Below are 23,954 nucleotides of genomic sequence, written 5' to 3'. Positions count from 1 at the left end.
CACATGACTGACTAATCTAGTCTTCTTTTTACTTGATTAACATATCAAAAAGTCTAAACCAATGCTAAAGTAACTAACTAGCCTATGAACTGTTAATAGTTTATAATGCAATAGAATTCAAGCCAGAATGTTAAAAGAAAAAGAAATGCTTCCTTTTAAAGAAAGTCTTGCTTGAAAAAGTATCTAGCAGAACTAATGCTTTGTGATGCAGCTGATTGACATTCTTGCCCCATTTTGGTTCAAATACTTGAAAGTTGGATGAAGACATTTTCATGAGAAAAAATAAAATGCTAAGGGGATGGGTAGTTAAAATTAACTTTATGGTCTTCATTCATCTTTATAAGCACAAATATTCATAGACTGTCAAACTGATTTAAACTAAAGACACCTATTTTCAAGGGTAAAAAATAAATACAGACACAGGGCACTTAAAAAGTTTTTAAAAAGCCAAGACACATAAAAAAAAAAACTAATAAATTTTTAATTAGAATTTTTTCCTTTTTTTTTAACAGGACAAGTAACAGATTACATCAAACTTCAGAACTTCTCAAATACCTAGTTATTATACACATTCCCATCTGTCTTGCAGGGAGGGATCTTGGTCGGCTTAACAGTTTCAGGTAAAATAAGTTGCATAATAGTATATATTACAATAATAAATGTACAATGTTTACATGAAATATGTTTTAGAAGCAAGAAAAAGATGCATCTGCATCAAAGGCGACCTTTTAAAATGCCACAACTATTTTTTACATTCACTCTTGCAACAGGTTACAAGATGGGGGTCACTAAGCTCAGATAAATCACTAAGATGCACATAAAATACAGGAAGATTGGTTACTTTATATATTATATATATTTATATTTTCACACGTTAGCATCTGAGACATAAACTGAGAATTTAAAATTTATTCTCTTCAGATAACAAATCATTTTTTATTCTTCATAAACAAGGTGCCCACAAAAGCACATAGGTAAGGCACAATAGGGCTTTCTGTTACAGAATAGTGTGCATCATGTTTACTTAACCAGAAAACGTGCATTATCTGTGCAAGTTCATGCTGCAAACCCAACGCATACAATAAAACGAAAAGGAAACTGAGCTTTAAATAAAACCAAAATTGGTACAATTCCAGCTGCTTCACATATTCATTTGGACTGACAATTATATATCAACAGGTTATTTTTAAAAAGCCAATTGTAGATTACAAGTAAAATTTACTCAGCAACTATTTTTATCTGAAATCATAAACAGTAATAAAGTAAGTTTACTGAAACAAACTAAATACTGAGGCACAAAGCAACGGTCAATCGTGCATTTACTATACTGCAAACTTTCATGACCCAAAATTGCAAGTATAATTTGTCAAATACACATTCTGCTGCAACAATGTGCCCTGCTTTAAACTTGACATACAACAGAGGCACTAACATATCATTAAATTATAAATAGATTGGGAAAATGACTTAATCCCAATGGTACTATGTCACAGCCCTGGTATCTATAATAAATACAGCTTTTCACAAAATATTTTTCCAATATCTGCCAATTTCTTCTTTATTGCTCACATAAATTTAAATCTATTACAACTGGTATCAGAACTTTCACACAAAATCATACTCAGACATTTTTATATAAAACCTATAAAAGATATTTTAAACTTGTATCTAATACTTCCAGGTGTTTGGCTGTTTGATCTATGCAAAAGTACAGCCATATGTGTATATCTGTGTGTGTGTATATATATACATCTATATATATACACACACATATACACATACATATATACACACACATTAGATTATGAATAAAATAGAAAGCTTATTTTACTGCTTTAATGCAGACATCTTCACAAAACAAGACTACTTTCACCACCACCAGCATTTATACATATATACAAAGCCAGTTTAAGTACATATACATCCACTTACACATATTTGTAACCACAAAGCCCAAATTAATTTTCCCATATTCCAGCTGTAGCAAATGAATCACTTATAAGCAACAGAAACCTAAGGTTAAATTGGGAAATCAACAGTTTTACCACATTAGCCTGTAGGAACTATGCAGGTGACTGCATACAAAAATTCACAACATTAGTTCACAAGAAAGTATGGGACTACAAGAAGCCTTTTCATCATGCTTTTGTGTGGTTATCCAAACACTTCTTGGTGCAAAAATACAACCACCACATCTGAAAATGCTTAATAAAGTCAATGTTCCTCATGCAAAACTTTAAATGCATTGGCTTAACTGAGCTCCAAAAACTGAATGAAGTAATTATCCTACCTACTCAGCATTGCTGCCTCACTGCTAAATCCCTTTGGAACCTTAAGACTTCTGGAACGTTCAGAGATGTATTCATCAATAAAAATATTACATACAAAAAGCACTTAAAAAGGAAGACAAAAAGCCAAACAGGAATTTTCCTATTGTAAGTAACAGTCTTAGAAATGGAAGGAAATCTTTTCAGGAACTTCCTTGAGAATTGGTTAGGCCAGTCCGAAGACGAAGATGAGACATAGAGTTCATATGTTTATTTGATGGCTTCAATGGAGTGTTGGAAGTGAGAGCCTGGGGAAAGCGATGGTGGTATCTATCTAGCCGTAAATATTTTACTGTAACCAATTTCCCTGTTGTAAGATAAAAATAATATTTTAGATCAGTAAAACTGTTTAATAGTTGCAGAAAATTAACTGTGGTAAAAGACATATGAGCACAAAACATAACTAAAGTCATCTAAAATTATTACTCAAAAAAATGCTAACCTAAATTCTTTTACTTGAAATCTGGTATAGTTTAAAATTAAACTATAACTATCTTTTCAAAATGTTTATAATACTCAAATTTCTTACCATCAAACCAAGAGCCATGCAATGCTTTAAAAGCCTTTCCAGCATATTCTGGAGACAGACATTTAACATATACACAACCCTGGGATATTAAAAAAAGAAAAAAAATAGTCTTAGTTTAATAGCAACAAATCCAAAACATGAAATTCAATACTAAAAGTTACTTTACCTCACGTGAATTTTTGTCTACTGCAATGTGAACAATGCCATCATTATCACTGCATTTTTCTAAAATTGCTTCTTGAATTGCCAAATGCCACTGATCCCCTATTTCCCTAAAAGTTAATGAAAACAAAAATCAACAACCATATTCCTACTCGGTAAAAATTCTTCATTGTCTCTTACAACATATATATACACTAGAATTGGGATAGTTTTAAAACCACATATGATTTTAATTGGTATTAAGTAAATGTTTGTTGACTAACAGGAGGTGGATTTAAAAATAATAATTCAGAAGTCTCAGCCCTCCTCTCACTTTCCAGTAAAAGAGTGCAGAGAACTGGCCGGGTATGGTGGTTCATGCCCGTAACCCCAGCACTTTGGGAGGCCGAGGCAGGCAGATCACGAGTTCAGATTGAGACCATCCTGGCTAACATGGTGAAATTCCGTCTCTACTAAAAATACAAAAAAAAAAAAAATTAGCCGGGCGTGGTGGTGGGCACCTGTAGTCCCAGCTACTCGGGAGGCTGAGGCAGGAGAATGGCGTGAACCCAGGAGGTGGAGTTTGCAGTGAGCCTAGATCATGCCACTGCACTCCAGCCTGGGCGACAGAGTGAGATTCTGTCTCAAAAAAAAAAAAAAAAGAGTGCAGAGAGCTGAGGCAATAAAAGACTAGCCCACCGCTGCAGAAAAAATGGACTGGGTCATTCCTACGTTTAAAAATCCTGTATACTTACAATTATTTCTGTTTTCTTTCTAGTGTTAATAAGTACTTTAAATGAGTTGTGAACTTATTAAAGTTGTAAAAGTTAAATGTTATTTATTTATTTTGAGACAGGGTCTTGCTTTGTCACCCAGGCTGGAGTGCAGTGGCGTGATCTCAGCTAACTGCAACATCTGCCTCCCAGGCTCAAGCCATCCTCCCACCTCAGCCTCCCAAATAGCTGGGACTATAGGCGCATACCACCAATCCTGGCTAATTTCTTTTGTATTTTTTGTAGAGACAGGGTTTTGCCATGTTGCCCAGGCTGGTCTCGAACTTCTGAGCTCAAGTGATCCACCCACCTTGGCCTCCCAAAGCACTGGGATTATAGGTGGGAGCCACTGTGCCCAGCCGAATGTTATTTTCTTTAATTGTAATGATATGTTCAAATTCCTAAAGAAAAATCTTAGTAAATACTATATTTGAGCTTCTCTTTTCCAAAATAATGATACAGGACTAACATTTTGTACAGTCACCTCACTATAACAACAGTTCTAAGGTTTTTCTGCTGTAGTAATGGACATTTGTCTTGCTTGTGAGACAAAGATGGTGGGAGAGAGAGGAAAGTGACTTCACTTTAAATCACAAATTTTCACTTTAGGTAATAAAATAGTGGACTTGCGAGTTCCTAAGATACAAGGTGAGATTTCCAACAGAGGTATCATCATACTGCTAATTGTTTCTATCTCTGCAAAATTAGAGGCAGTGTCTGTGTGTGTGTGTACGTGCGCGTGCAAACAAGTGTGCATACTGCTTCCTCACATTTCCAATTTTGCTGTCACTTATTTGGAATTTCATCAATGAGTGATGAGACTCTGGGGGTATTTTATACATACTGTAATTACCACTGCCGGGACTTTTAAAACAAAAAGAATTTGATCTGTAATATCACTCCACTGTCGAGACTTTTAAACAGAATTTGATCTGTAATATCACTGCATAGATAAGCAGTACCCTCAGGAAGCTAACTGTAAGAATTATTACAGCTTATATATGAAATACTATGAATTCTAAGGTAGTCACTTTTGACTGTGCTATTCTCTGGAAGCATGTTGTTTGAATTATAAAGTCTGAGAAGTTCTTCAAATATTACATTGAAAAGTGGAGACAGGACTTTGTAGAGAAGCAGGTGTATACATCTTTACAGGAAACGTTTTACAATTTGAGATTTGAAATTTTTAAGAAGCAGTGATTTTTTCATCTATATTTTCTACTGAGGCAAAAATATTGACAGTCATGTATAATGACATGAGTCATTAATTTGCCTCAAGCATTTATCTATTTATCTGTTATGAGGATTCATAGGGAATACAAAGATTTATAAAAGTGTTACAAATCTTTATACATTAGTGTCCTTTGGCCAAATCTTTGCTTGGAATTTAATGAAAGAGAAAAACATAACGTTTCTGTAGTAGAGATTCAGAAGAAAAACATTATCAATTACAGACACACCATTATGAGAATATCATGCATTTTCCAGCCAAATATTCAGAATAAGAGTTACATGTACCCCTGATCATAATACTTACATAACGGGATCAAACATATTCCGAATCTTTAGACACGGTGTCAAACTATTTGGCGGTGAATTTCTTCTATCTAAATGAAATGCTACAAAAAACAAGTTAGATTTACTATTTGTCATTGTTCCAATTTGTTGAAAGGTATTCACTTATTCAGTTCATTCGAAAAATATTCACTGCATGCTTTTACTAGGAGCCAGACCCCTGGTTAGATGTTAAGGTGAATAAGACAGATAGTCATTGCTATCAAAGAGTTTACAGTTTAATGGGAGAGACAGATGATAAAGAGTGTCATGCAAGAAAGTACCACTGTGATTATTAAGTCCTAAGAAAGGAAAGTATAGACAGCTTTTTAAAAGTAACTTAACCTCATATGAGAAAATAAAAGTTCCCTGAAAAAGTGACATTTATGTGGGAACTGAAGAGTAAAAATTAGCAGGGTGAAAAGAAGTATGTAAAGGAAAATTTCAAGCAGAGGTGACTGCTTGTACACAGCTCCTGGGGCAAGAAGGAGCAAATGTGGCTGGAGTAGTAAGGATAGAAAGATAAATCTACAGAAGATGTCAGATTATTTAAGATGATGTAGGCTACAAAAAAGTATTTGGGCATTATCGTAAGAGTAATAGAAAGCCACTCAAGTGTTTTTAAGGAGAAGAGCATGAGATCTGTCTTTTAAAACTACAAATTTTAAAATACATTGTTATGTGGAGACTCAGGTAAAAGCAGAAGTGAATGCAAGGTGACCAGTTAGAAGGTTATTATTATATTATAGTTGTCTAAGAAGGAGAGGATAATGATGTGGGTAAGACAGGCCAACAGTGCAGGTGACAAGTGGATAGAATCAGGGCATATTATGAAGTAGACATGACATGACCTGTTGAAAGATTGGACAAAGAGGGATAAAGGAGAGATTAAGAATTACCCCTAAGTTTATGCAGAATCAACTCAGAAAAGGTATCATTAACTAGACTAGGAACACTGGAGAGATCAGGCTGGTGTACATGTTGAATCTGTGGGGCCCACCTCCTAGTAGAGAAATATATAGTTTGGTACAAAAATCTGAAAACCAGACTTCATTCAAAATAAAAAATTGGGGAGTTATCCCAATATGGTAAATTAAGTCACAGCAAGATGATCATCTAGGAAGAGATGGCACAGTGGGAAAAAAAAGATGGCCTTGAGAAACTCTAACACCTAGAGGTGAAGAAAAAGAGGATAATCTAGAAAAGGACTGAAGAAAAGTCTGAGGTAGGAGGAAAAAAAAAAAAAAGAAGAAGAAAGTGGCATCCCCAAATCCCAATGAAGAAAGTTTCAAGGAGGGCTGAACTGTCAAACACTGTTAAGAGATCAAGTAAAATAAGGAATTCTCTATTTTCAGTTTATAGGGAAACTGAAATGCATGCATCATTTAGAGGAAATAGTATAATCGTTGGCAACATCAAAGCATCATTTTTTAATTTAAGTTCTGGGATGTATGTACAGGACATGTAGATTTGTTACACAGGTAAACGTGTGACATAGTGGTTTGCTGCACCTATCAACTCAAACCCATCACCCAGGTATTAAGCCCTGGATGCTTTAGCTATTTACCCTGACAGAGCATCACTTTTATGCCATGTTTAAAGAAGCCTCTTTTTCAAGCTTTTTCAAAGCGAAATTTAATTGGAGAATAAAAAAGGAATGACTGGACTTTGTATTGCATGTCCAAAACAACTTACTTACCTTTTCCACAAATACTGTGTTTAGCAAATATTGACATACTTTTATAGGAAAAAGTCATAATCTTCTGATGCACTGTTTTCTGCTTTTCTGTGTAGCAAAGGTTTGGGTACATATGGCAGCCAATCTTCAAAACCCCCTACAAACTTATCCCTTCCTTATTTATACATGTTTTTGAAACTATGTAAGCATTAAGAAAAATATAGAAAGATACCCACAAAAGTTACTTGGCAGGACGGATATATAAATAGAAAGGTCTTAGTAAGAGGAGGCAGGCAAAAATTGGGAAAAAAAAGAGCAGTTAAAAAGTTATAACTTCACTTATATACATACAAGTTATATATATTATACTGTATATATAACATAAATTATGTGTTATTTACATAAAGAAATTAGATGAAAAGAATGCAGTTAATATATATAATACTAAGTTGCTTTAAGTGAAATAGGCAAGATTCAAGGAATATTCATCTTTATTAAAGATAAACCATTTATGTTTGCATTAGCAAGGACAAAAGTGTGGAAGGATACTTAAGAAGCTAACACTGATTCCTTCTACGAAATGGAACCAGAAAGACAGCTTTGCCTTCATACATCTTTGAATTGTACTGTTTCACTTAACACATTTTTGTCATTTTGAAAAATTGGAAGAATATTACTTTTTTGATGTTTACAAATACATACCTTGACCTTGCCATACTTTAGAAGGTATAACTAATATTTTGTCACAGGATGCAGAAGGCTGGATCCACCGCCAAACCAGAAAATCTGCACCACCTATTCTTCGTGTTTCTGTGCGAACTCTAGACTCATTAGCAGCAAGGAAGTCAACAGCTCTATCCCAGACTTTCTTCATTTTTTTCCTATCAAGTGGACAAAATGGCAAATTTACTATCATCTTGGCTTATGTCATCTTTTTGAAATATTAGTATCTGAGGTAATGTTAACTCTAGCTGTTCTTACGACTACTCATGGAGTTTGCTCAAAGAAGATTTAGATGCCTATACCTCATCTCAGATTTACTGAGTTTCAATTTCCAGAGCTAGAGCACAAACATCTGTATTTTTTTTCCCCCAAAGCTCCACTGGCGATTATGTGCTGCTAGGGTCAAGATGCTGCTTCAGGATATGGAATTATCTATTATTTTCAAAAAGTTGTATTTAGTTTTTACTTTAAAAGCTTCATTAATAATAAAGTTAGTACTTAATAAACATTAGTAAAACACCAGCCACTGGCTATCATCTATTTCTTTATCAATATGAAATTAAAGGAAATAAGATGGAGACTAACAACACAGAATCAAGAATGCCTAGGAATGAGAATGACTTAGAAATCCAGGTGTCACTCAAAATCAGGAGAATAATAGAAGAGAATTTAGAAAGAGAGTATAAAGTACAAACAAAACAAAACCTGTGCAGTAAGTCAGTCTAGTTGAGAAGGGTCACAGCTCTCAATATGATTTTCAATACTGCAGAAAGCACCCATATTTTCTGATTTACTTGAACTCATAATGCTTTGAACACACCTGTCATGAGGCTGTATTAAGGAATCGCGTACATGTGGAATAGGCATGTAAGGCTGTAAATCTTTGTTTTCCTGGCAGGCTTCATTATGACTTCGTAAAACATCTAAAAATAAATAAAATTTACAAAGGAATCAATCACTTGACATAATGTTGTAGTTTAATCACACAATGACTCTTGCAGAAATAGTTGAGATTCTTAGAAATAGTTGAGATTCTTAGAAATACCATACCTATAATCTTCACCACCATATCATACATCTGCCTTGTTTCTTCCTCTTCTTTTGTCCATCGATATTTCATGTAACGCAGAACGACACAAACCATCACTACACCTGTAATATTAATATACTTTGTGTTTTAAAAATTGTGGTCAATATCACTCAATAATATTGCAGTGATTATTTTAACTGCCACAATGGAATGAATCTTCAAGACAGATGGCTGAATTAGCTATACGATTAAAACTACATAAAAAAATTTAATGCTGAACATTTTCCAAAGTTTCACTTCTTTCTAGAAAAAAGCATTTCTTCCATTACCTTGACAAGTGAACATTTAAATTCTAACTACTGTTTAAAAAAAATTAAATATAACTATGTTTCCCAAACTTTTTTCCTCTGCAGCATAAAATGACTAGAAAAGTGAATCTCGTAAGACTAAACATACTAAATCTTATAAAAATCATCTTAAAAAAGAAAATGAATTTTTCTTTTGTTGTTGTTGTTTTTGAGATAGGGTCTTGCTCTGTCATCCAGGCTGGAGGGCAGTGGTACAATCATGGCTAACTGCAGCCTCCAACTCCTGGGCTCAAGAAATCCTCCTACCTCAGCTTCCCAAGTAGCTGGGACTACAGGCACATGCCACTATGCCTGTCTAATTTTTAAAATTTTTTGTAGAGGTAGGGTCTCACTATGTTACCCAGGCTGGTCTTAAATTCCTGAGTGCAAGTAATCCTCCTGCCTCAGTCTCCCAAAGTGCTGCGATTACAGGTGTGAGCCACTAAAGCTGGCCAAAATGAATTATTTTTAAAGAAGAAAGAAATAAATAATAAAAAAAAAACCTATCACCTAAATCCCTATTATCAATTTTAAAATGATAAAAATTTTAATTTAGGTAAATGACATTTTAAAAACTAAACATAATTTTAATAAACTTAATTTATAACACTATTATTTAAAAATAAGCTCAATTTTTATATTTTTCAATTCTACTTTCTAAAGTAGATTTCTATGTATACACTGACCACACTTGTTTTTTTTGTGACAGTCTTATGACAAAGTTTTATTCCTACCTCTCCTTATATTACTGTTTTCCAAGCCCTTAGAATGATCCTGACATTATTTTTATTATATTTAGAGAAGACATCTAGCTGTGACTTATGTGGCAACAATCACAAAAATGAATTCTCAACTCTGGCATTTAGTGAAATACACACAAAAATTCAGACTGCAATTTATCTCCTTTCTTACCTTTACAACTTACCTAAGCATAACAACAATAATCTGTGAGTTACAGTAACAAAAGCACGTCGAAAACGACACCAAAAAGACATCAGTGGTCTTGTGGACTGTAAAAACTGCACATCAGTTATATTTGTCAATTCTTCCTCAGGGCCAAAACCAACACACCTATTTTTAAAAATAAGTAAGGTAGAATTTAAAGTCAAAATCACTTCTCCCAGTACAAAATGGTCAAAGTGGAAATCAGATCCTTTACCTTATTCCAACATCTTTTCCATTTTCTAAGATCCACTGCAATGAAGTGTTAAATATACCTTCATATTCAGGACCTAAATCCTAACAACAAAAATAGAGAAAAATAACTATTCTTAATCTACATTCGACTCTCTGTAAGGTATCCCTTATAACACACTCTATATAACATTTTATTTTAACTACATAACATAAAATATTCATTACTGAAAATTTAAAAAGAATGAGAAAAAAGAAAAAAAAAGTTAGCATTTTCCCACTACTCCAATATAATCAGTGTGAATATTTTGCTTTTTTTGTTTTTAATTTTACATATTTGGGAACTGAGTCTCTCTCACTCAGGCTGGAGTGCAGTGGAACAATCTTGGCTCACTGCAGCCTCTGCCTCCTGGGTTCAAGCGATTCTCCTGCCTCAGCCTCCCAAGTAGTTGGGATTACAAGCGTCAGCTACCAGGCCGGGCTAATTTTTTTTTTTTTTCTTTTCGTACTTTTGGAGAGACGAAGTTTCACCATGTTGGCCAGGTTGGACTTAAACTCCTGACCTCAAGTGATCCGCCAGCCTTGGACTCCCAAAGTGCTGGGACTACAAGCATGAGCCACTGCGCCGGGCTTGGAAGTTCTTTATTATCATTAGTTTATCAGTGCCATCATAGGAGTGAATTCACCACTTTTTAAAATGCAATACTATTTACAAATGAACAAAGAAATGGCAAACTCTTCCAGATATGGATGTTTCACACACATATTCTCAACACATAAAAGCAGTAAGCCTATCAACTAAAGAAAAACTGACTGGGTTACCAATTATAAGATTTGAGCATTCAAGTAAAAAGTAGAATTTTGAAAAACTAGCATTCATCTTTGTGATCTGGACAACTTCACAATACTTGAAGACCTTTCCAATGAGATTTGTGTAACATTCACAAATGCAGTTTTTTGATATGGAATAATGAAATGTGACCAATGCATTTGAAAAATTCTGATTTTTATAAAAACCAATCACGCATATAACATCATGCATAGGTAAAAGATCCATTCAAAGTACAAAATAAACAAAAGGATTTTATGAGACGAGAGTACAAAAAGTTCACTGATATAGTCTGACATTCCACATTGCAACTAACATTTAAGAAACTACTACTTATAGAGGTTTGGTATCATATCAAAGAAGAGTATCTATCTACAATTATCTGAAAAGGCAACTAAAATACTTTCCAATGTTTTGACTACATATCAATGTGAGGCTGGATTTTAATGACGTACTTTAACTAAAACATCATGACAGGTTGAATACAGAAGCAGATAAGAATCCAGTCTCCTTTTATTAAGCTACAAATTTAAGAGATTTATAAAATATATAACAATGCCACTGTTCTCATTGAATGTTTTCATTCTGGAAAAGTCACTTTTCATAAAAATACATTATGTTAACATATAATAGATTCATTTTTCTTATTCTAAATACATAAATTTTTTTCAGTTTTAATTTTTAATATAAACATGTATTTGTAATACATATGTACCATTAGAAAGTAAATATATCTTTCTAATATAAACAAAAACATATAAAAATATATCTCCCACAAACAAAAGCCAGAGAGTCCTCAGTAATTACAGGGAACCAAAAAGTTTAAGAACTGCTCTGTGTGGGTAGAGTATTTTTAAATTAAAATAGTAAAAATAAATGTGGTATCATACTACACATACTATTGTTCTATTTGCTTTTTTTAATGGAACAAAATATTGTGTCAATGTCAGTATACATAGAAAAAATCCTATTTTTTCAACAAAATAGTATACCATTGTATGATTATTCTACACTTTTAATCAACCCCTTATTAATGAACATTTAGAGTATATCCAATTTTTAGAATTTATCAAATATAATACTGCTATAAACACCTTTACCATGTGCCAAGTACTATTTTAGAAACTAGAGGTGCAGCATAAACAACACAGTGAAAATTCCCTATGTTCATGGAGTTTGTATTATTAGTATGTCTTTATGTCCTTTTTAACCAAAAAATGAATTTATTTATTTATTTTTTTTCTGAGACGGAGTCTCACTCTGTCAACGAGGCTGGAGTGCAGTGGTGCGATCTTGCTTCACTGCAACCTCTGTCTCCAGGGCTCAAGCAGAGTCTTGTGCCTCAGTCTCCCAGGTAACTGGGCTATTACAGGCATGTGCCACCACACCCAGCTAATCACTGTATTTTTAGTAATAGCAGAGACAGGGTTTCGCCCTGTCAGCCCGGCTGGTCTCAAACTGCTGGCCTCAAGTGATCTGCCTGCCTCGGCCTCCCAAAGTGCTGGAATTACAGGCATGAGCCACCGTGCCTGGCTCATAGAGGAAAAAATGAATTTCTAAACACAGAAATAAAAAGTCATTAAAATCTCTCTTAAAAAGAGATTCTTCTAAGAAGTGCCCTATTGTATTTTATCAACAAATTCTTCAGCAGCATTGGAAATTGTAAGGTTTTCATTTGATCAGTATAGTTTACTTCCTAATATAAAACTGATCAGTTATTCTAATGTATCAAATTTGCAAATGTAATACAAAGTTTTATAAAGCAGAACTAATCTTGTTAGGTATCGTTACATGAAACTACTATTGGGATTTTTAAGATAGTGAAGATAACTATAGGCCATCTGTCTTTTTAAGCTTGGGTGTTTATTATAGCATTTACAAATATCAAAAAAATTGCAGACAATGTATTTAATGATTGAAAAAAGGTTTATATATGAGATCATTTCAATGGATATTATGAACTTAGAAATAATCATGATGAGAGCTAAATAGCTATCTGCTTAAAAAAATAAAACTACGTTTAATTTATATATATAGTCATACCTCAGTATTCATGGAGGATTGGTTCCAGGATGCCCCATGGATACCAAAATCCACAGATGTTCAAGTTCCTGACATAAAATTGCATAGAATTTGCATATAACCTATGCACATCATTCTTATACTTTAAATCATTTCTAGATTACTTATAACACCTAATGTAACGTAAATGAATATAGACAGTTGTATTTTTTAAATCTGTATTTTTTCCATTGTATTTTTTTTCTTTTTATTCCCAAAAAGATTTTTGATCCACGGTTGGTTAAATCCGTGGGTGCAAAACCCATGTATACGTAGCGCCAATTGTATTTATAATTATAAAAATATATGTACTCATATGAGTAGCATAAGAATAAGGATACAAGTGATTTTTATTCGCTTTAATATTGTATTAAAATATGCAATAAAGTTACACAAAATAATTTCAGGCAATTAGTTTCAATTACTACTAGAAATCACTTTGTGTATAAATGAAAATCTACAAAGCAAGATTAATATAGGTTATCAGTGCAGCTGAAGACAGCATTATTGCATTTAGTTTTCTTTGTAATGTTGTCACTACCATACATTTTTAAAAAGGATTTTGTGTTCATTTGGTTCTTCAAAGACACAGATGTCACATAGTACCCTTGAAATACATGCATATATTAAAAATGAATGAAATAAATGTTGTATTTACTTGTACTTATATACATGCTGTTCAGCTTGTATTACTATGATTTGCCTAGTATCATGGCATGCTTTGCATTACTACATATACTACTGGACAAGTTTAATCTAGTCTTCGAAGACTAGACTATAAACATAAGTTTCAGATAACATAAAAACAAACTCCCAAGGTTATTAGTTGCAAATTTTAAATACAAAAATTTTAGGAGGCTGACATTATAAATATTACTGTTCTCATCAAATATCCCTTAAAAATTAACAAGGACACCCACAGATCTAAAAAGTTAAGTACGAGGAGGAATGAAGGCCTTAAACCTCTTAGTTACAAAATAACAAGGGTAAGAAAAGACAATCTGTTGTTATTTTCCCTTTTTCTGTTTTCCTTTCCCTTGCTAATATCACTTGACATCCACTCACTATCTGGAATACAACGAAACCACGGAATGTTCATTTTATGGGTACACATTCTCAATAAACAATTGATTATTTAAAACCTCATTAAGGATTTAATAGGCTGTTGAGGTCTAAAATATGCCATTATTTCCACAAATATATATATATAGCATTCTAGAGTATTAGAAAATGGAATTTTTATAAAAGCAAAAATTGAATTATTTGCTTGTGCCAAATAGTTGACGCTAATACTGTAGCATACATAGCATATACCTGATTTTAACAGTTTAAACTGTTTTATTATTCACTTTTTGTAGCCACCTGGAAAGCTGTGGGTACGGCAGGGGTTGGTCAACTTTTTCTTTTTTCCGTGAAGGGCCAGAGAGTAAACGCTTTAAGCTGTGCAGCCATATAAATTTCTTTCTTTTTTAAAACCAAGCTTTAAAACTGTTGTAAAACCACAGCTCACAAGCCATACAAAAACAGGCAGGCTGGATCTGGCCCATAAGCCATGGCTTGCTAACCTCTGAGGTAAGGCATTCCAGCATCATAAAACAAACATTTTCCAATAACTGATGACAAAAATCAGAAGGAAACTAAGTTTTTAATTTTTAAGGCACAACTTTTATTACTATTGTTTATTACTATTTACTTATAGGCAAGAGCTCAGTCAGTATACCACTGACTGCTTCATGTAAATCTTTCTAAATTTGAAGTATATTTTCCCAAATCTTAAATCTAACACATGTGTGTACTCACACATACCCCCATGACCTCTCCCAAATGTTATTTTCAAAATAATGGGTCAAAAATGTGTAAACCCACATCAGATGCTCTGAACTTGGACTACAGTTTCCAAGTACAAAAATAATACTGTTTCATTAAATAAGGCAACAAAACTTTAGTTAGTAAGAAGGGAAAAAGGCACTGGTATAGGCAGAAATCAAGCAAGGACTAAAAACCTATTATGGATAGTTTATGAAACTGATAATTTACATAGTAATAGCTATGCAGCTTTCCAGCTGGTGAATATTCTAGTGAACTGTGAGATGATATACACTATACATCAGATGGCACCTTTTAAACTTAATTAAAATATAACACACAAAAATCCACAATGCTGAATAGGATATCACTCCTGATTCAGTAAGCATTGTATGATCTTTCACCTGCTAGAATAACAGAAAAAAACATAGTCTTTAGAACCAAGTGGACCCAGGATCAGATGCTGGCTCCATTATAGATTAGCTATATGTACAACCTTAAATGGGACAAGTGAAAATATGCCACCTATTCAGATGTATCTACTTTGACCACCTTTTCCAATCCTAACCCTTAATAGCATCAGTTCACTGCCCACTCAATAGCTGGAGCTAAGGATTATGAATCCACTCCATCCATCTAAGAGACAGAACAATATATAGAAAAGAGCAAGTACTCTGGTTCTATTCCCAGTTCCATCACATAGTAGCTGGATACTCTAGTTATTAGCCCCTCTATGGTTTAGTTTCTTTATGAAATTGGTCTAATACCATCTATCTTGTTGGATCATTCTGAAATTAGAATTAACATATAGAAAGTACCACATTGTACTTTATAAACTTTAATTATTATCATAAAATTTCCCCCTCACTCCACTTCTCAGAACACTCATTTTTCCACACAGGTTTTATTAACAGTAATTAGCATTCTAGGCCATAAAAGTCTATCCAGCCCCATAATTTGACACATTTGCAGCTGTCTACTTTCCTATTTTCTTCACAAATCTTAAACATATTCATTGTGTTTAAGGTTAAGCAGGTTTTGAAAGCAACCTAGGAACGTAACCCCCATTCATTACATCATTCCATAAAAAGTTATACAAAGTTACTACCATTTAACTTAAAAACCAACCATGTATTTTCATGAAAATATAAACTATGTATTTCTTAAATGTTCCACCAGAGGGACCTCTTAACTTTTCACAAATTAAAATAAGCTTTCAATATCAAAAATGAGTTTTTTAAAAAGCTCAAGAGCAGCACTGGAGTAGTTAGAAAAATAGTGTTTAAATTATTTAAATTAGTTATTAAGTTTATTAAATTTCCTTTGAAGAAGAAAACTGGATAAAGTAAGAATTAAACATAAATAATTAAATTCAAGAAAACAAAAAACATGTTACTGAGGCTTATTCACTCATTTTCTCCATCAAACATTTACTACACTTATTGTGCTTAAAATGTACTAGAAGTTGTGAAAAAATTAGCTTATACCTGTAGGGGCTCTACACATTCTTTGCTTTATTTATTCCTCAATCTAAAAATTAAATGTGTTGCTGGTGAAACTACAGTGCAAATATATTAAAACATGTAATAGATCTCTTTTTCCATAAGCAGAAGCCCCTCCACATAGATATTATAATCCTTGTTTGTTACACCTTTGTAAAGAGTTTCCTCCATATTTATGCCAGAATATGGACAAAATAAAATAAAATAAAGGCTAGATTGTGCTAAAGCAGTTATTTCAAATTGGGAAGTAATACAGCAACATATGTCAAAAGCACTTTTAAAAGTTCATGCTGTTTGAACAAGTAATTTCCTTTTTAGGATTATTTCCTAAGAAATATTAGAAAATTACTATATGCAAAGATTAGAGTGATTTCATAATATTGAAAAACCACAAACCAATAAAATAAAATCATATAATGAAATATTCAATGATAGAAAACATTTTCAAAAATCGTTCAGTGGTTTTTGAAATACACACAATAATTTCAAGGGAAAGACACATGAATATTTATAGTATAAAATATTTATAATAAAGTAATATTAGCTTTAGAAAAAAAATTTATAATAATTAGAGGAAAATGGACCAAAATTTTGCCAGTTGTTATCCTTAGATAGTGAATTTGAAGCTTTTTTTCCTTTCATTTTCCATATGAATTAAATAATGAGTGTTATTTATTTCTTTATTTTTGAGACAGGATCTCACTCTGTCAACCAGGCTGGAGTGCAGTGGTACAATCAAGGTAATCCTCCCACCTCAGCCTCCTGAGGAGCTGGGACAACAGAGGGTCTACAGAGTCATGTGCCACCACACCTAGCTATTAAAATTTTTTTTTTTTTTGTAGAAACAAGATCCCACTCTGTTCCCCAGTCTAGTGTGCTCACATGATCCTCCTGCCTTGGCCTCCCAAAGTGCTGAGATTATAGGTGTGAGCCACGGTGACTACCCGGTATTACTTAATTTTATGTTGAAAAAATAAGTATTATTAAAAATAGTACTTTAAGACTTTTATATAGACCTTAAAACTATATTTTTTTGGGGAAAAAACCCTGTTTAAAGCTCTCTCTGTTTTGCTTTTGGCAGTACAAACTGCGTCTATGGTGATGACAAACCACAGCAGGTTTTATAGCATTTGAAAAACATGAAAAATGAGATTCCAAAAAGAAAAGGTAACAAAAACACACATATATAAGCCTAACTACATAAAAAGAGTATTAACATTTTACATAAAATAATTATTTAATTAAGAATGAAGTTAAATTAATCCACAATCTTATAAAAATATGCAACAGAAATTCTAATAAATAAGACAAAATCGAATATGAAACATAAAATAACTCAAGACATAAAAATATTCTAAAGGCTACAGAGTTCACTGGAGAAAAAGCATTTAATATAATTTAACATCTCTTCATGATAACTCTCAACGAACTAGGTACTGAAGGACACAATAAAGGCCATATATGGCAAACCCACAGCCAACAGCATACTGAACGAGAAAAAGCTGAAAGCTTTCCCTATAGGAAATGGAATAAGACAACAGTGCCCATTCTCACCACTCTTATTTAACATAGTATTGGAAGTCCTAGCCAGAGCAATTAGGCAAGAAAAAGAAATAAAGGGCATCCAAACTGGAAAGGAGAAAAATTGTCCCTATGTGCAGATGACATGATGTTAATGTAGAAAACCCTAAAAGTTCCACCAAAAACCTCTTAGAACTGATAAACAAATTAAATAAACTTGCAGGCAGAAAATCAATGCTCAAAATCAGTAACATATACCAACAAAAAACTAGCAGAGAAAGAAATCAAGAGAGCAGTTCCACTCACAATAGCTACAAAAATAAATAAATGAATAAAATACTTACAATTAAATTTAATCAAGAAGGTAAAAGATATCTAAGAAAAACCACAAAACACCAATAAAAAAGACATCCCATGTTCACGATTAGAAGATTATGAAAACAACTACACTACCAAAAATAATCTATAGATTCAATGCAATTCCTATCACAATACCACTGACATTCTTCACATAAGTAGAAGAAAACAATTCTAAAGTTCATATGGAACTATGAACAGTCAAAGCAATCCTGAGCAAAAAGAACAAAGCTGGATGCATCACACTATAAAACCTCAAAATATACTACAAAGCTATAGTAAGCAAAACAGCATGGTACTGGCATAAAAGCAGACACACAGACCATCGGAACAGAATAAAGACCCCAGAAATAAATCTACATATTTACAGCCAACTGATTTTTGACATAGGTGCCAAGACCATTCACTGGGGAGAGGACAGTCTCTTCACTAAACAGTGCTGTGAAAACAGGCAGAATGAAACCAGCCTCCTTATTTCTCACCATACACAAAAACCAACTCAAAATGGATTAAATAATTTAAGACCTAAAATTATGAAAATACTAAAAGATAATACAGGAGGAATGCTTCAGGACATTAGTCTGGACAAAGGTTTTTATGGAGAAGACACAAATGCAAAAATAAATGGGGTTATAGCAAAATAAAAGATTCTGCACAGCAAAGGCAGCAACAGAGTGAAGAGACGACTAGTAGAATGGGAGACATTTGCAAACTATTCATCTGACAAGGGAATGATATCCAGAACACACAAGGAACTCAATGGGCAAATGAGCTTAACAGACATCTCTTAAAAGAAGACATACAAACAACCAACAGGTATATGAAAAAATGCCCAACATACTAATCATCAAGGAAATGCAAATCAAAACCACAATGAGATATTCACTCACCCCAGTTAGAATTGCTAGCATCAAAAAGACAAAAAATAACAAATGCTGGCGAGGACGCAGAGAAAGGGGAACTCTTATCCACTGTTGGTGGAAAAGTACAGTACAGCCATTGTAGACAATAGTATGGTGGATCCACAAAAAATTAAAAATAGAACTACCATATGATCCAGCAATCTCACTACTGGGTATATATCCAAAGGAAAGGAAATCAGTAAGTGAAAGAGGTATCTGTATTCTCATTTATTGCCACATTATTAACAACAATATGGAATCAACCTAAGTGCTCATTAACAGATGAATAAATAAAATGTGGTATATATACAATGGAATACTATTCAGTCATAATAAAGAACAAAATTATGTGATTCACAGCAACACAGATGCACTTGAAGAACATTACGTTAAGTGAAATAAGCCAATCACAGAAAGACAAATACCATATGTTCTCACTTGCGGAAGACAAGTGAGTTAGAAGTCCAAGTTAAGGACTACTAAGAACTTGGCTTATTTTACCTTTGGGGAAGCTAAAAAGTTGATCTCAGGGAGCGAGAAGACAATAGTGGTTACTAGAGGCTAGAAAGTGGCAAAGTGGCAGGAGGAGGGGGTGTAGCCAGAGGTTGGTTAAACAAAATTATAACCAGGTAGGAGGAATAAATTCTAGTGTTCTACAACACTGCAAGGCAACTATAATTAACAACAATTTATTATATATTTTCAAATAGCTAAAAGAGCGATTTTTGAATGTTCCCAACACAAAGAAATTATAAATATTTGAGGTGATGGCTATGCTAATTACCCCACTGGATCATTACACATTGTATACATGTATCAAAATATCACACTATACCCCATAAATATGTACAATTATGTTAATTAAAAATAATAAAAGTGGCTAGGTGCAGTGGCTCACACCTGTAATCCCAGCACTTTGGGATGCCAAGGCGGGTGGATCACGAGGTCAGGAGATCGAGACCATCCTGGCTAACACGGTGAAACCCTGTCTCCACTAAAAATACAAAAAAAATTAGCCAGGTGTGGTGGCGGGCGCCTGTAGTCCCAGCTACTCGGGAGGCTGAGGCAGGAAAATGGTGTGAACCCTGAAGGCGGAGCTTGCAGTGAGCTGAGATCGTGCCACTGCAATCCAGCCTGAGCGACAGAGCGAGACTCCATTTCAAAAAATAAGAAGAAGAAGAAGAGGAAGAAAACAAAAAAAGTTACAGTTCATTAATAACTTTTTTTTTTAAGTAGATATAAGCAGTTTCCAACTTAACTCATGCAAGGGTGCTTCCAGTAACTTCTTTGCTGCCAGTCTCTAGTAGAACTAATCTTATACTCTACTGCTGCCTGGCTTAGACTTTGACTTACCCCAACCCCACGTCTGTGCCCCTTCTTTTTAACATGTACTATTACTGACCCACAGCTACAAGAAAATGGTTGGGAGAAGTGAAAAAGAGGTTAATAATTCTACACCAATCCCTCCTCCTCCTCAGTTCTACCTTAATTACTAGTCAGGTCCTATCTTGTCCCCAGTCCCTATCCCATTTCTTCAGTCCTTGAAACACAATACAGTCAGTCCTTTTATCCATGGGTTCCACATCCATGGATTGAAATACTGAATAGAGTCAATATAGTCTATCATGAATCAAAAATATTTGGGGAAAAAACAGATGATTATGTCTACATTAAACTTGTACAGTCCTTTTTTTTTTTTTCCTTATTATACCCTAAACCAGGGGTGTCCAATCTTTTGGCTTCCCTTGGCCCTATTGGAAGAATTGTCTTGGGCCACATATAAAATACATTAACAATAGCTGATGAGCCAAAAAAAAAAAAAAAAATCGCAAAAATTCTCATGTTTTAAGAAAGTTTACAAATTTGTGTTAGGCCGCATTCATAGCCGTCCTGGGCTGCGAGTTGAACAAGCTTGCCCTAAATGATACAGTATAATAATAACTATTTACATACCATTTACATTGTATTATCAGTAATCTAGAGAAGATTTAAGGTATATAGCAGGATATGCATAGGTTATACATAAATACTACAGTATTTTATATAAAGGACTTGAGCATCTACAAATTTTTGTGTCCATGGGGTCCTGGAAGTAATCCCCAGATACCAAGGAAGAATTAATTATATTTAATATGCCTTAAGAGTCTCAGGATTCTTCTGTAAAGCAAATGAAACTTGCTCCAGGAATTTATGACCAATCATAACCCAGATCTGTGGTATTACCTCTCAGAGATCAAATCTCAGAGGTTTAACTACATAACAAAAAGAAAATAGGAAAGAAACACTGAATGGGATAAGACAGTCCTACTATTAGAAGTAAAAACCCATTCAATTATTTTATAAGGAACAGTTTGCTTGCTTTGGATTCCCACTATGCCTTTCTTCACGGAATATTTTATTCTATGTCTCCTTTAGCCTCCTCAATCCAATCCCTTTTCTTGCCTGCACCCTGACATTCGTCCATCCTATAACACTGAGCCCTATAATCATAACTCCTTCTTAGTCAAGATCTTTTTGAATTCTGATTCTTTAACTGTCTAGTCTATTAGCTATTACACTGTCCATAAATTTTACTGTCATTAATGCTCTCATCTAGGTCAAAATTGAAAATAAAGACAATAAACAACCTTAAGCAAAATTTCTGTGGCATGTTATTAGAGATTACTCGCTAGAGTGGCACTGATTTAATTAGAAAACACGGAAACTGAGTTTATTGGGAAGCTACTATAATCATCAGGCACTGAGCTAGGCATTTTACATACTCAAGCCTCCCAACAACTTTGACAGGTATTAACAGCAGTCCCACACTCACAAAGAAACGGATTCAGAAAAGTTAAAGAGACTTTACCAAAATGCAATAGCTTCTACTGGCAGTGCCAGAATTTGACTCCAGATATAATCTCATTATTAAACTGTCTTAGGATCTTTTTGGTACCTACATATAAGTCATGCATTAAGTTAAAAACTCAGTCAATATTTCTCTTTGTTGACAAGCGTATCACAGGAGATTATTACCAAAACTTTGCTGAAAGCCTTAAAACATATACTACATTTTTAAATTTTAAAAAGTGGAAGAGTGACATCAGCAAGATGGCAGAATAGGAAGCCTCAGACCCTCCTTCCCTCAATGAGACACTGATTCAACAAAAATACATGGACCAATTCCATTTAAGAAAAATCCAGCAATTAGTTAAAAGGTTCCTGCACCTAGGCAAGCACAAAACCACCTGTATCAAAGCTATTATGAAAATTCATGTCACTCACTTCCCAGACACTCCCATCACCCTACAGGGCAGTGCAATAGAGAGGAAACTGCCAACTTATGGCTTCCCCCTCAGAAGGAAAACAGAAGACTAGAATATACATCTAATGGTCTAACTTTTGGAGGCAACTGGTTTCTGTCGTGTCTGAATCTAATAGTTGAAAGATACCAAGTTAAGGACTACTAAGAACAAAGGCAACAGCACTCACTCACCATTGTCCCTACCCCCAGCTCGGCATAAGAAAGTTGAGAAAAACCCCAACTCCTGGCTTCTCCCTGAGGAGGAAAAAAGTTAGACATGCATCCAAAGTTCTGACTTCACAGGGTCAGGGAGCGTTGCCTGGCTGTCTTCTGCCTCACCTGATTCAAAATGCTGACAGGACTCAGTATACTCTTTTTTTTTTTTTTTTTTTTTTTGAGACGGAGTCTCGCTCTGTCACCCAGGCTGGAGTGCAGTGGCCGGATCTCAGCTCACTGCAAGCTCCGCCTCCCGGGTTCACGCCATTCTCCTGCCTCAGCCTCCCGAGTATACTCTTGACACCTGGGGGCCCCTAAGAAGAAAAAGGGGCTGGGCCGGGCACAGTGGCTCACGCCTGTAATCCCTGCACTTTGGGAGGCCGGGGAGAGTGGATCACAAGTTTAGGAGATCGAGACCATCCTGGCTAACATGGTGAAACCCCATCTCCACTAAAAATACAAAAAATTAGCCGGGCATGGTGGCGGGCACCTGTAGTTCCAGCTACTTGGGAAGCTGAGGCAGGAGAATCGCTTGAACCAGGGAGGCAGAGGTTGTAGTGAGCTGAGATCATGACACTGCACTCCAGCCTGGGCAACAGACCGAGACTCTGTCTCAAAACAAACAAACAAAAGAGTTGGATAGCTTATGGCAGCTCCAGATAATCTACAGACACCAGGGATAATCTACAGATACCAGGGATCAAAAGATTATAAACTATGAGAAAATAAAACAGCAAAACTTCTCTAATTGGAAGTTCACACACAAAAATCCAGAGAGGACACAACCACAACCACAGAAAAGATATGTAAGAAACCCAGAATCTCTACACAGACATATTGGTAAAAGACTTTCCCTGCACAAAGTCTACAAAGGTGGCTGGGTTTTTTTTTTTTTCTGTTGTTGTTAAATGCATGAATCCCAACACAAAGTAACAAGGCACATGAAGAACCACAAAAACATGGTCAAAGAAACAAAATACACTTCCAAAACATATCCTAAAGAAGTAGAAGTCTAAGGATTACATGACAAATAATTCAAAAAAAGCCATCATAAAGATACTCAACAAGATCAGGAAAACAATGCATGAACCAAGTAAGAATATCAACAAAGAGACAGAAAGTATTTTTAAAACCCAGAAATTTTGGAGCTAAAGAATAACTGAATTTAAGAATTCATTAGAGGGGTTCAAGAGCAGACTGTATCAAACAGAAGAAAGAATCAGCAAACTCAAAGAAGGTAA

General features: G+C 34.3%; 1 protein-coding gene across 2 annotated transcripts in view; it reads right to left on the bottom strand.

Moving 5' to 3' along the window:
- Positions 1 to 461: 461 nt before the first annotated feature.
- LEMD3 (LEM domain containing 3) overlaps positions 462 to 23,954 on the bottom strand; it is a 78,917-nt gene continuing 55,424 nt past the window's right edge. For both annotated transcript variants that reach the window (XM_025403548.1, XM_025403549.1), the window contains exons 5-13: positions 10,262 to 10,341; positions 10,028 to 10,173; positions 8,776 to 8,877; positions 8,546 to 8,648; positions 7,705 to 7,883; positions 5,308 to 5,389; positions 3,023 to 3,128; positions 2,857 to 2,935; positions 462 to 2,634 (exon numbers count right to left, since the gene is read on the bottom strand). In XM_025403548.1, coding sequence (XP_025259333.1) covers positions 2,471 to 2,634; positions 2,857 to 2,935; positions 3,023 to 3,128; positions 5,308 to 5,389; positions 7,705 to 7,883; positions 8,546 to 8,648; positions 8,776 to 8,877; positions 10,028 to 10,173; positions 10,262 to 10,341 — 1,041 coding nt within the window. In that variant the 3' untranslated portion in view covers positions 462 to 2,470. The remainder of the gene's footprint in view (positions 2,635 to 2,856; positions 2,936 to 3,022; positions 3,129 to 5,307; positions 5,390 to 7,704; positions 7,884 to 8,545; positions 8,649 to 8,775; positions 8,878 to 10,027; positions 10,174 to 10,261; positions 10,342 to 23,954) is intronic.

The sequence above is a fragment of the Theropithecus gelada genome, chromosome 11 (assembly GCF_003255815.1).
Source record: "Theropithecus gelada isolate Dixy chromosome 11, Tgel_1.0, whole genome shotgun sequence".
Lineage (NCBI taxonomy): Eukaryota > Metazoa > Chordata > Mammalia > Primates > Cercopithecidae > Theropithecus > Theropithecus gelada.
The sequence above is the reverse complement of the archived record's forward strand: the minus strand, read 5'-3'. Positions and strand labels throughout refer to the sequence as shown.